Source organism: Pogona vitticeps, chromosome 4, assembly GCF_051106095.1.
Source record: "Pogona vitticeps strain Pit_001003342236 chromosome 4, PviZW2.1, whole genome shotgun sequence".
Lineage (NCBI taxonomy): Eukaryota > Metazoa > Chordata > Lepidosauria > Squamata > Agamidae > Pogona > Pogona vitticeps.
In genome coordinates, this window is record NC_135786.1 from 172,667,434 (window position 1) to 172,681,788 (window position 14,355).

The 14,355-nt window shown below is 40.6% G+C and overlaps 1 protein-coding gene across 2 annotated transcripts in view; it reads left to right on the top strand.

The window, feature by feature from the left end:
• Positions 1 to 13,128, top strand: part of DIPK1C (divergent protein kinase domain 1C) — a 28,735-nt gene extending 15,607 nt beyond the window's left edge. The window contains exons 3-4 of one of the 2 annotated variants that reach the window (XM_020801810.3): positions 7,341 to 7,505; positions 8,757 to 13,128. In XM_020801810.3, coding sequence (XP_020657469.3) covers positions 7,341 to 7,505; positions 8,757 to 8,996 — 405 coding nt within the window. In that variant the 3' untranslated portion in view covers positions 8,997 to 13,128. The remainder of the gene's footprint in view (positions 1 to 7,340; positions 7,506 to 8,756) is intronic. The other variant, XM_078393526.1, reaches the window with a different exon arrangement.
• The last annotated feature ends 1,227 nt before the right edge of the window (positions 13,129 to 14,355 follow it).

The window sequence follows — 14,355 nt, forward strand, 5'->3', positions numbered from 1 at the left end:
ATTCTGTGAATGTGTTTTATCATACACATGCATCTGAGCAACACATTAATGCTTTTTAAGAGAAGGCTTCTTTGTGCCATGGCAGAAATGGAGGTGCCTGGGTAGGGAACAAACAAAGAAAAAGAGCCCACATTTAGAAAAATGAAGCAATATTTATTTAAAACCTTTTTACTCTGCCTTTTTCTTTAAAAAAATGACCCAAGGCAGCTTACATCATTAAACAGACAACAATTGAAAGCTACAAACAGTAAGTTATACAAATAACAAATGGAACAGGTATACATGTGACCAGCTTTCAAATAGAACCAGCTGCTTAGTTCTACAGAGGGGGCTGGAAACAGAAGAAGATAAAAGGATGAGAGAACTGAAACTGAGAGAGAGAGAGAGAGAGAGAGAGCGACCATTTGGGGAGGAAGCAGGAAGAAAACTATTTTGCATTCAGAAACATTGCTAATTAGAAGCATTCAATAACTCCTACGGGGGATTCTGCGAATTATATTCCAAAATTTACTTTTTTAATTTCTGCAAGTGTTAGTTTAATGGAGTTTCGGAAACAGAGTTACAGAAGGTGATGACTTTGGCCATAGTTAATGTACTGAATGCTGCTAAAAAGGAGGGAAAGAGAAGAGTGAAATGTGGATATATCGATTCTAAAGAAAAAGGGAAGGAATTGTCTTTTTAAAGGTTTTTTTAAGAGTAGCATTTTGCATCTGTTCCATGTCATATAGTTTTCAGGCAGTAGTTCCTTAACTGCCTTCTTTGGGGCTTAGTAACTAGATTATGACAATAATTTCATTTCACTCAAATTATTTAAATAAGCATGCAAAGAGTCGAATTAGATCGGACTCTTACCTCATAACTAGAAACAGTGCTCCTTTAAGTAGTAAGATACGTTTTGGTTTGTCCTAACATGAGCTTATCTTACCTCCCCATTTTATTTGCTTTGTTTTCTGATAGGTCATTGGGGAGAAGCCATCAATTTAATTGGGAAAACTAAATGGACAGGTACAGAGCTCTGCAAGAATCCTGGGGCCGCTATAATCTTTTAAAAGTGATTTGCCTAGCTTGACCCACAAACTGCAAAACAACAACAACAACAACAACAACAACAACAACAACAACAACAACAACAACAAAACATTTTGTGATAAGGAAGCAAGAACTCTTATTCCCCTCCCAACCACAGATAAAATAATATTTCTTTTAAGGGTTTGGTTAGAAAAGAGAGGGTTTCCCAATGAGTCAAGGGTGAAATTATAGCTTGGTTGCTAGTTAGACCTAAGCTTTCTTGCCATGAGTGATGACTACAAAGTTAGGTGGCACATGAGGGAGAATTCTTCTTGTGTATGTTTCAAACTTTAATGGAGACTAATGAATTAAAATGGTTATTAATAGTAGCAGTGTGTTGACCTGAAATTACAGTTCCTCCTTGTTAAGACTCTAGGATGGCCACTTAAAATGAGTAAAGCTTTGGTCACTTAATCATATTAGAAAATTGGCTGAGCATCCTATGCCGATTATTCAGAGCACAGGAACTCTTTCTGTTGTAAGTACTAAAGAGGATAGCCAGTACGTATTTGGTTTGTTCAGTGCTTGGAAGTAACTGATTTTTCTAACAACTTGCATTTTGTAGTGACAACCCAGGGCAATAAAACAAGAGGGTGTAAGAGTAGGGTTGCCAGATACTGTGCATGGGTACCAAAAGGAGGAAAAACAAAAAAAGAGAACAGAGGAGGATGTATTGAATGTTTCATTTGAATAGCTCCAGATTAAACACATAATCAATATAATTTTATTTAAAAAGCTGCAAATAAATGTATCTTAGTGAACCGACCAAGAAACAGCCATGTTAAAAAATAAAAATTAATTCCAGCCCTTGGTTATCTGATAGTCAGTGAGCTCCAGCAATGAGCAGGTTTACACATACTCTCCGACTATTTTATTTGAGTTGATAGTACCATTCCCACAATAAAATTTCTACCATGTATACTTACATCAAAACTTGTTGTGTGTTAATAGTTGTGTAGGACTGGGAGTTGGTAAGCATCCAACTGCCTGCCACCCAGATCATGGAGGAGAAAAGGAATGTTTTCTACAGTAGCACTTTTCACCAAGATCTCGCACAAGGACAGGCAACTACCCCTTAAGAACGAGGCAACAGCACATCAAGCTCCTAAATTCACTTACGACTACTTGAACCTCAACAGTAGAAGACACAGCCATGGGCAGCTCTAACCAGTGCAGTACAGACCAATCAACTTATTATTTACTGTAATGTATGCCTTCATGTTCCACCTGGTACACACACCACAAAACCTATCATCCACATACTAGGAGACAGACCTAAATGACAAAACAACACTCACCTACGCCTCCCGAAACAGGATGACTCACATGTAGGACCCGATCCTCAAGTGCCCCTCCCGGCTTCTTGTTCTACGGCTGCCTTTGGCCACCCTTTCCCCTTTGGGTGATGAAGCCCGTCCCACTCACTCTCACTCCCCCCCCCATCCATCTCCACCAGCGGCAGAATGACAGATACCTAGGATTCCCCCATGCCACGTAAGACCAGGGTCCCTTCCCATTTCAGGCAGTGGGTACCCTCTAGCGACCGCAGGGGCCACCGCAGGGGAGGCTGGGTGAAAGCCGAACATTTTAAAGGTTTTTAGCTTAGCCTGCCAGACGAAGGACATTAGGCTAAAAAAGGAGGACATGTCCTCCTTTTGCCAGACATCTGGCAACCCTATGTAAGAGTGAGCACATAGACGATTAACAGCAAAACCAGATGAAGAGAGGAAAGAAGGAAGTGACTTGATCACAGGAGAGATTGGGAGTTAGTGTGTGGGAATGGCAGACGAGGATTCTTTAGCAAGGTGCTGAAATGGAATGCTTCTTTGAATTATTTCTATTTCAGGCTTAACAGGCACTTTTCCTAGGCTAACTGGAATTATCTTTTAGGTTTTTGTCTTTCATTTTTATCTCTCTGCCACTGTCCCTGATTGTATTTTCCTCCTCCTTAATGTGAAGAAACTGAGAAATTGGGGAAATGTGGGTTGGGGATTTTTCTGGAAAATTCTGGCTTTTGTCAGAAGTAGATTGGAAATACCACCTGCAGTTTATCTTTTAGGCATATACTGTATATGCAAAAGCAGTCTTCCAGTCCTAGAGAATTAGAAAATCACTAGATTTCTGAAAATGCAGCACTAACTGCATCATCTACATAAGAAACTTAAAAACTATAAATGCTGTGTTCTCCTGACTTCTCTGTGTAAAAGCTGTACCATTACTGCTGAAAGACATTAGTGAACAAAGATAGACATTTCTTCCTCATTTCAGGGAGCAGATTTTAGGAGTCCTAAATGGGCAACAAAGTATATATTTTTAAAATCTGCTTTGTTAGTGTTGCTAATATTGTATTCTGGTTTTTACTGTTATAGATGAGGAGAGTACTTGTGAGATTTTCATGGTGGTGAATAGGGACCTGAGAACATTTTCCTGCATTTTTCAGCAGTGCAGTGGTAAAGCTAATGCTAACATGCTCGTAATGATTCCAAGTTATGCAACTTTTCCCAAGCTTTTCTAGGCAAAGAGTATTCTGAAGTAATTTGCCATGCACTTCTTCTAGGGGTGCCCTGGGACTGTGCAGCTTGCCCAAGGCTATACAGTCAGGGTCTTCTGGAAGGCACGGTGGGGAACTGGACTCCCAAATTCTGGCTCCACAGGCAGATACCTAATTCACTGAGCTATTCAGCCACCTGCTAAAGTGCTAGGAAATCCTCAAAATGGCAATGAGGTTAAGCCTCTCAATAAGACCATGAGCCTACCCTGACTGCTCTTCAGTAGTCATGATCAGCAAATGCAACCTTGTATTTGTTCTGATGGTAGTCAGACACTATCAGAACATAGAGTCGAAATGCATTTCCAGTTTATCCATCTGATGAAATTACTGTGTAGACAAGACCTATTCCAAATACAGTAAGCCATTCATAATTTTCTTGCTTATGCTAGTGTACAGCAATCTTGTTGATTGATGTAAGATTGGTGCCCTGACCCCAACAGTGCCACATTGCTCTAAGAGTTCTTGGCAGCTTATCATGATGGGATTCAGAGGTTGTTGTCCCCTGCACTCCCCATGGGCAGAGGCACTTTCTCAGGCATGCCAGCCTCAGACCTTGCAGGGCTTTGTAGATCAATATAAAATTATTCTTGAATGAAAGGGCCAGTACTGCCCCTTGGTGCTGTTAAATCTTAGATTGATTCATAGGGAAATGAGGTTCGAGCTGATAGTGCTGCCACAGATCATAAAGAATACTTTGGAAAAGAAATCTGTCACATGAAAATCTTATTCCAAGTGCCAATATCTCAACATTGCACTAAAGGCCAGTACATAACAGAAATAGATGAAAGACTTGCATTGTTTTAATTCTATACATGCAATTGGTTTTCTTGAGCTGCCTGGAAAATTTATACAAGGCTTTTGGGTTATAGCTGAGCCATTTCAGATATAGATTATGGAAGGCAGTCTGCAAATCTGGCCTGATTATGTACATGCTAACAAAAAAGTGTGTGTGTGTGGGGGAGATTAAAAAAAAAAATAAAAGAAGGATGCCCCCCCCTAGATTCTTTTAACAGATCAACACTCCACAAAGATACAGTATACTTAGCATACTGTGGGTAGGTTTCTGTTACTGTTTGCGTGAACTTCTGAAGGGCCCTAAGGTGTGTCAATCTTCTAAAGCTTTCCAAGAGGTTTAAGTGAAATGCTTTAAGCAATACGCTTCTCTACTTCTAAGGGAAAGCTGAGAGATCCCATCTCAGATTCAAGACTTCTGTCCTGCCATTCAGATTGCTGTGGGTGTGCTGCCTTTAATTCTGCTTCTGCTTCCTTTTCATATTTGTTATTTTCAGACAAAAATAATGTTCATAAAAGAGAATGTTGTACTGACAGGACAGCTTAAAGACTAGAATTCATATCTGACATGGAAAAATCACTACTAGTAGAAAGATCTCCTTGGAGGGAGAGTAAGGGTGCAACTACACAGTGGGGGAAATATACTTGTATCTGCTGTGATCCACAGTTTTTCAGACTAGTTCTCTGCTGGTTTACATGAGTGGAATTGCTATAGATATCCAGATGACTACAAGTTTTGTTTTTACTCTAACCACTGGCATCTTTTATCTGACGAAGTGCTAACTGGCAATTTGCCTCTTTTAAAAAAATATTTAAAGTGGCTTAGTGCTAATTCCTTTCAACGATGATTTTAAAGCCTTAAAAAAAACTGGAGACAACAGGCACGCATCCTGCAAACACTGCTTTGTATTGATTGAATGAGGAAACCATGCAAGGCAGAAAGCAGAGAAAAGTTAGAAATTAAATTAAATTAAATTAAAGTTAAAATAAAATCATCCCTGCCAGCTGATCTAAAAAAGATGATTCTCCATCAAAAAGAGACAATTCTCCACTAGGTGTCTGCATTCTTAGTTTTGTGCCGTGTAATCCCTGGGTTTAAGTTTGATTTTGTCCATGCTAGTTCCAGTGCAAACTGTGGTGCAAATGACCAATGTAGATGCCCTCTAATGAAGCAATATTACTCTAAGGAAGCAATCTTAGGATGCAGTGGGGATGGTGAGATAGGTAGATCAGAATCCACGTATATGTCTCTGAATAGTCTGCAATAGGCTGGCAAGGATTTCTGATTCTGATTTACCTAATTAAAAGCAGCAAGGAAGTGACTGTCCTCCCACTCAAAAATTATGATGCTGAAAAGAAAATAATCTTTTATCTGGAAGGATTGTGAGTGCTGTGCAGTTCTGGTTTTCATGAGAAGTTCCTTTGATTGAAAGCATCTTTCTTTTGTTCCAGGAAAACTGCACCTTTGAAAGTGTATCACTATAGTAAAACATAAAGTAGATTCCAAAAAACCACATTGACTGCTAGACAGGCATGACAGGGAAGGCAGTGACATTAACAACCCTAAGAAAAGCAATCTAAGATTGAAAGAGAGTCCACGCAGGCTCAATCAGGAAAAGGACAGTCTAGGAAACATGTAGTGGTCTTCTCTCTCTCTCTCTCTCTCTCTCTCCTCTTCCCTATGCAAATACATGCACCCAGTCACTTCCAACAGGTACACCAATTCAATCAAACTCAAGCACGGTCAAGAAGAAAAAAAATCCACAAAGATTTCTAAAGAAATGTTTATGACTTATGGAAACAGTGAGAAGGTGCTTAACCCCTAGGAACAGGAGAGACCAATTTATATCAGGCCAGAGTATCTGCCTAATCTAGTTAGTGGTTGTCAGTCTTTGGTCCATAGGATTTGGATTTTGGCTTCCAGAATCCTTGATGACTGGCCAAAAAGTTGAAGACTACTGGCCAGCAGTCTCTAGTCGCCTAGAGTCTCTCTAGAGTCTAGAGTCTAGAGTCTCTAGTCACTAGTTGTCTCCAAAGAGGAGATGACTAGTCTCCTCTCCTCTTTGCCAGAGGCTGGCCAGGATCTGAGGGAGAGTTATTCCACAATATCAGCTACCTGATCCTTTTAACTAGATGAACCAGAGACTACCCTGTTTCCATGAAAATAAGACCTAACCTGAAAATAAGCCCTAGTATGATTTTTCAGGATGCTTGTAATATAAGCCCTACCCTAAAAATAAGCCCCAGTTAAGTGAAATCCCACCTTCCACCATTGTGTAGCATTGTGCACCAACGGGAAGGAGATGACATGACTGTATTTCAATAAATGTAGATTGTTGTACATGAAAAAAATTAAAACATCCCCTGAAAATAAGCCCTAATGCCTTTTTTTGGAGTAAAAATTAATATAAGACCCTGTCTTATTTTGGGGGAAACACGGCAGAACTGGGCAATTCTCATGTTTTTCCTGAAACAGTGTGTCCAGGTATGGGCTCTGCTACCGAGCTGTGGTGAGATATGGCATGCTGTAGGGCTGCTGCTGTTATGCCTCTTAAGTTTGAAGCAACACTTGATAGAGATGCTGCCTAGAAGATAAGAAACTGAATTTACAACCTTAAAGAAACACCTTTTCTTATGACGGAGAATTGAACTAAATTATTCTGAGGCCGCCAGTGATCTCAATTGTCTCCCTCAAAATCTTGCGCCTTCCCTCCATACTAAAATCAGCTCTTAATGGTTTCCATTCTCTTTGCAGCCTTGAAGTCATAGAGCTCATCACTTGCAATTTCTAATTTATTCTAGCATTTATCCTTGAATGCTTGGATCAGTAATCTTGGGATTTGGAAACAACACAGAGAGAAAAGTGGCGATTTGCACTGCCGCTTGCCTCAGAATGTGTAACCCTGAATGTGTCTTGCTCTGCTTGCAGGTGGTTGCTATTGATGTTGATATGGCTTTTTTTGAACCTAAAATGAGAGACATCCTGGAACAGAACTGCACCAGAGATCAGGACTGTAATTTTTTTGATTGCTTTTCAAAATGTGACCTCAGGAGCAGAAGATGTGGTGCAGAGAGAGCCAATAATAACCTTCAAGTAAGTGGTTATGGAATTATTTGTCTATTACTGGATGCAAATTCAATTGTTAGTTCTATCAGAGCAGAGCTGGTGAATCAATGGGGATAAGTCAAAACATATGTAATTTCCCTTGTTGAATATCTTCCTGTTAGGAGCAACTGTTGGATTTAGGTCTTATTTATTACACCACTCAGTGAACACTCAAATTCTCAAACTAATTATTACACTTTTAAGTCACTCAAGCCATTCAAATTCTCTTGATGTGGGGATGATGTTTTAGTGGCTCTCTTGTGGCAGATGTAACATGTAGCCCCGTTCTCATTTGTGAAGCAAGTACTAAGTCAAGGGTTATGAGAACAAATGAAGCAGTACAAGGAAACAGGCTTCTATCTGCAGTACAAGGAAATTTTCATACCTATATATCTGTAATACAAATATGTCTGATATCCTTTTCTCACACTACATAGAGTCAAAACATACTCCTGTGTTTGTGATTGCAGTATTTTTCTTCTCCACAGGTATGTAAGAGAGGTGCTTGGAGAAGATGGTGGTCATATCATCCTAGGTTAAAAATTAAAATGTATAGTGGAGAGATTAGTCAGTAGCCATTAGAACTATATTGAGGACTTTTGTAAAAAGACATTTGCCTTCTTCCAGAATACATCATGATGCGTAGGAATGTATAGGAGGTCTCAGTTCATTCAGATGGGTCAAATCAATCTGCTTCCACAAAGAAATTAATGTACAAAACCAGCTTTAGCCACTGAAATATGATTCTGAATTTTTGGGGTGCAGTCATTAGTTTGTTAGGGCTTCTGCTTCTGAAAGAGATATTTGGATAACAGCAAATGTTTCTAGAGGTATTCTTGCATCATGTGGACTGGTCAGTGCTAAGTGGACCATTCATCTGCCCTAACAAGGCATTTAATGCTCTTGCTCTCTTCTTTTGCAAATAAGAGGACAGTATTTTATGGGTACTTTCCTTTGCTATTGATTTAATTGTCCAGCTCCTTCAGCCTGGTCTCCTCCAGATATTTAGGACTTTAACTCCCATCATTCCTTGTTTGCAGGTACATTGACTGAGTTGGAGCCCCCCACACATGATGGAGGACACAAAATTGGGAGATAACTAAGCTTGCTTGCATAGATTTCCTCTGTCTGAAAAAGTCTGAAGCCCAACCTTATATAAATTACTTTGGGCAAAGATCTTACTTCATTTGCATATCACTGATTCTGAATGTAAGATGTTTTCATTCTTCTTCTCTGCAGGTTATCTGTGATAAAATATTTCGCCCATGGTTCTCTCTGAATCTCAGAGGATCTGACATCTCATTTCCACTGCAGCTACAGTTACAAAAAGCAGTACGTGAATGTGCACAACCAAGGACCAATGATGTGATCTACCAACACAATTTCCCAAATTCTCTATCAAAGCTATACCACTTGCTTCGAGCAAGCCAAAAGGAACTTCAGAAATCTGGCAACTACCTTCATCAAGTTCAGCTGTAATCTTCATTTTTTGGTTCCATTCAGTTGAATTAATTTCTGCTTATTGGCTTTTTACTGTGCTTTTGAAAACTGTAATTGAATATGAAATGTGTTTTTATTAATATTCTCTGAAATGTAAAATGGTTTCCGTGAAAGCTGTTTTTGCATTACTCCTGTTTCCCTGCTGATATTTTGAATTATATAGATTTTTCAAAAGACAGGACAACCTGATTAAACTAATGCCTGACCTAAGGACGGAAAAACATGTTAATTTCAAATCTGCTTTGGAGACTGGAGGAAAGAGAGCTGCTTAGCAGGATTAATTCTAGTTGTATTTTATTTTATATTTGAAAATGGGGTTGTGGGCAAGTTGATCAACTTATAAATGTTTTATCAATATAGTGGCCAGAATCCTTAAATTGCAATTGTGTAAGAAGTTGCACCTTCTAATGAGAAGTCTGTCAGGTGGCCAGTTGTGATGGAGTTGGTTGTGCAAACAGTTGAACATCGGACACCCTGCCAGATGGTAGAAACCTCTTGTGTGATTACTGTTCACACACATTTTTTCCTCAGAGTTCTGGTCAGTAACTAAGATCTTCAATAATAAGAACATTAACAGCTGTTTGAGTGAAGCACTCTTTTAAAACAAATATGGTTATGGTGCTTTGTCCTAGCATCCATCATTTTGGTCAAAATATTGACACACTATCTGTGTGGTTATGAATACTATTAAACTGAGGAGAACATGAACCAAGGCTGACATTGTTGTCCTGAAACAAGAATTGTGCTGGCTGAGGGGATTCTATGAATTTTAGTATTGAAAAAAAGATTTTTTTTTTCCAAGTGTGCATGCTCCTGGCCTTATCAACTGTAGGATCGGGGTTGAAAATGTCACCAGTAAGCATTTCCATAAGCCCCAGCCTGCTGTTGCGAACAGGCACAGGATATATTGCTTGCTGACTTGGAGATACAGAGGTAGAAGTTAAGTCACTTTCTTCCACTGAGTACTCCAACTGAGGAGTTCAGTTCTCAGCACTAGCATTTCTGGCACAGTTTCTCCCTCCTGTCCCCTAGTTAAGTCTTCTACTGGACCTCGATATTTGGCGGAACGCCTCCTCCCACCAAGGTCTACCCGGATCACCCGCACGAGTCAGGAGGTGAGGCTGAGGAGCCTGATGCCGAGAGAGGCCCGGAAGGAGAAAACACGAAACCGGGCCTTCTCAGCGGTGGCTCCTCGCCTCTGGAACAACCTCCGGAGATTCGTGCGGCCCCCACGCTGGGCACGTTTAAAACCCAACTAAAAATATGGTTATTTATCCAGGCCTTCCCTCCAGCCAATTCTTGATTTCTCTCTTACTTTTCCTTCTTTATTTCACTGCTGTTGCTGTTTGATAATTATGTATTTGTCTATGTTTTTATTATCTGATTTTATATTGGAAGCCGCCTAGAGTGGTCCGGTGGGCCAGATAGGCGGGGTATCAATCAATCAATCAATCAATCAATCAATCAATCAATCAATCAATCAATCAATCAATCAATCAATCAATCAATCAATCAATCAATCAAACAAACAAACAAACAAACAAACAAACAAATAAATAAATACTGGAAAAAGGGAGAGAGGCCTGGCTCACAAGTTGAAGCAAGTGGTGGAATGCTCCAGTATTCTGCTTGGTTCCTCTCAGGGATGGTTGCTAAAGGTGACTGAGTGTTATCTGCTGGCACCCTCTGACTCCTCCTAAAACCACGCCTCCTTTCTTTCTGGCACTTGTGATGCCAGTGCTGGCACTGAATTGGGGTCAAGGTAGCGGGACCTGTCAGCTTCCTGCATCACCAGGTGGATGCTAGTTGAGATGGGGACCCTGGTGGGGCAAATATAGGAGCACTACCTTGCCTTTGTTCATTAACTACCACTACCTCTACTGAGACGCCTCACCAAGGGTCTTCCTTCAGCCAGTGCTCAAAGTCCCCCTTGGCATAGAATGTCAACTGTTCCCTGGTTTTCCCCCAAGTTTCTTCACCATCTGAGGTAGCCTCACTGTCCTTCACAGTTCCTGAGGAAGCTGCCTCTTCCTGCCCCCGCTTGCCAGTCCCCTGCTCCTGTCTCTTCCTCTTTTATTTTCCCCTTAACCTCCTAACCTCTTCTCCCAGCTGAACCTTGCTGCTGGGCTCCTCAGCAACTTCAGCTCGCCTTCCATTGTGCCATCCAGGGGTTCATGTGTAGTTTCCCTTTCAGAGCACTCTAAAGGGGGTGGGGTGAGGGCCAGCAGCCTGCCAGGTGCTGGCAGCGACCCCCTCACACTGAGCTGTTCTTAAGGCTGTTATTCTGCTATCTTGGCTAAGGGAATCAGCTCCTGTTCAGGGAGTGGCAATTCTGGGTCAAACTGTACATTGAAGAGTCCACATCATTAGAAGAGGGATTCCTTAAATGATGAAAGCTGTACAGTTTTTGCTCTTTTCACACCTGTTTGCAAATTAGCTTGCTTTGTTTTTTGATTGGTCACCAGGAGGTAGGCTGTCCTCACCTGCAAGTATGATTGCTCAGATACTAATGTCTACCTTCTAGAATGTAAACGGGCTGTCAATTTCTAATGATATGCTGCCTAATGCACAGTTTGACCCTCAGAACCAAGAAATACCTAATGATATTTTGCTTAAGGTTTCAGGCTTGCAAGCTATAGTGATGGTATATCTGTATATCACTGATGAAGTTGGACAGTTGACAGTGACAGCTTCTCCAGCAGATGTTTCTTCAGTACATTTATTTTCTCCAATTATGCAGCTCACATAACGTCCTGTTCAGTGCAACAGCTGGGGAAGTGGGAGGGCAAAACAACCAGTTAATAGAAGTTGCAAGGGAAAAAAGCAGCTACCAAATATTCAGTTGGGCAGCAACCTGATAATGGTTCCATGAAGCTTATCTCACCTTTGCTTCCAGGCTAGAATTGAGAAGGGCACACGGGTTGAGGAGAAATAATCCAGATTATTAGTTCATTAAAGATTATTGCATTATTCCCACTGAAGTGAATTTAAAGATAATTAAAATTAATTACAGATTATATTTTATTCATTTAAAACAGAATACATTTAAATCAGCAAATTGATTGCTGATAGAAAAAGAAGAATTTGGGATCTGTCTTAATAGCGAAGGCCAATATCCTGTTACATTCCATGATTGTGCTGAGTGGTCTCCCCACCAAATTATAGCTGGCTCCTCTCTTGGCACATGGTCTTATTTTCCCATTGTTGGGAGACCAGTTGTATGATCAGCTAGACAACATCCTTCAGCTTACAGGCTGCCTGTCTGCTCTGAATAGGATACTAACCAAAGATAATTCATTCATTTGCACTGTTGAATTACACAACTCTCTGTTTTGCCTTAACTTCGATTCCTGCTCTGTGCTTGTGTGGTTATGCTGTGCATTTGAGAACAGAATACAAGACAATGCCATCACTGAAATATTGAAGCTGACATAGTGGTTTGGTGCTCAATGGCAACTCTATTTTGCCTTGTTTTAATTAGAAGGGAAATTCCAGGGAACACTGAGAGACAGTGAAGGCACCGGAGAGCTGCAGAAAAGGGCAGGTGTGGTCTAGACGAGTGGTTCCCAGCCTTGAGCAACCCAGTTGTTCTTGGACTGCAGTTCCTAGAAGCCTTCACCACCAGTTGCCCTGGCAAAGGTTTCCGGGAGCTGCAGTGGAAGAACACCTGGGTTACCCACAATTGATCTAGACTATATGTTAATTTATTGTTAAGTGATCCTAATCTCTCCTCCTTTGGAATGAAACCCTTCAAACAGTTGTGTTTGGCTTGGCTGTGGAGTTTGTTCAGAAGAGTGATATCTGTATGCTTACCACTGTTTAAAAACTGCATCCAGTTTTTAGAGTAGGCCCATTAGAATCAATGTAACTTATGGTGGAGTTGACTCACTTGAAACCCCACTGAATCAGTGGGCCTATTTTAGCGTGAGTCACTTCACTAAGCAACAAGATTTCAGCCATTGAATCTAAAAGGGCATACTGGTCAACAAGTATTTATGGGATTATATCTTATGATGTATTTCAGCAGTATTTTGCAGCTAAAAATGATGTATACCTAGTTTTTACAGTTATTGCCTAAAAAGATCTATTAAAAAAGAGATATTCAAGGGTCCTACTGCATTGGTATAAATTTTTATTCCTCATGAGATCACCTGTTCGCAACATAAATTAAACTTCATGTGGCAAATATATTCTGTGACCTCAGGCTGTAAGCCGAGCAGTTCTTTATATGGCTGTGGGTTAGAGCTCCATACACCAAGCAATTTAAGACAGCAGTCTTGCACACAGTTGCCTGGAAGTCCCATTGAATGCTGGCCTCCTTCTGCGTGGACACATCTACAATTGTGTTGTGTGCCCACTCCACCCTCCCACCTCATGAAAATAGCCTTTGTTCCTCCAGCAATCATCCACAGCAACAAAGCATGTAACCCAACAGTTAGGAATTCATTGGCAGTGAACCTGAATATACCTAATGCTGTTGCCAGATGCTTAACATAGAAAACTCCAAGAAATCTGGGGCTATATATGGCTCTAAAACACTACTTGAAGCCAATTAGATCTGGGCAGATTAGGAATATTTTTGAAGATGAGTTGAAAAATGGCAGGTTAGGCTTATTGTACTTTTGCATTTAATTGAGACTGTTTTAAAGTCAAAATATCATGGGGAGTGGGAAATGTAACTGGAAGCACAACGACAAGAAAGGGAGATTCTAACTTTTTCTTGCTTTGTCTCATTCCTGATTAGAGCTGGCCCATTTTTTTTGGTGGTTGAACAGGAAAGAGTTAACTGGCTTTCCCTCTCTGCTGTGGTCCAAAATTCTACTGAGCGCATGCCTATGGAATTTTGGATTTTAGTAAATAGTCATTTTAACTGGAAGAAAAAATGTTTTTGATGCAATATGCTGTTTGGCTCTTATGTCATATATACTCTAGAAGCAAAACCTTTTTTTGTTTAAGGCTTGACAGCTGTAAAGAACTGGCTGGATAGCTCCGTGGCTGGGAGTTCAGTTTCCCACTATGCCTCCCAGAAGTAGAGCCAGCCTGTGTGGCCTTGGGCAAGCTGCACAGTCCGTAAAGAGAAAGGCACAAAGAGTTTGTATTCCTTAAAAGAGTGTTTTGTTAGCTCTGCATGTACTCTCAAGTCCTGCTGCTGCTCTCTCTCTCTCATGTGGATAGAGCCATTTTGGCTGTATGTGGGCCACTGCTCAGAAATGAGATATAGCTTAGCAAACATGAATTCTCTATCTCAACTACCTGTAGATACACACATACAGTTGCATTTCTCCTTCCTTTTGCTTTCTGCCCCACAAAAGACAAATCTACTCAATTTCATGTCAAG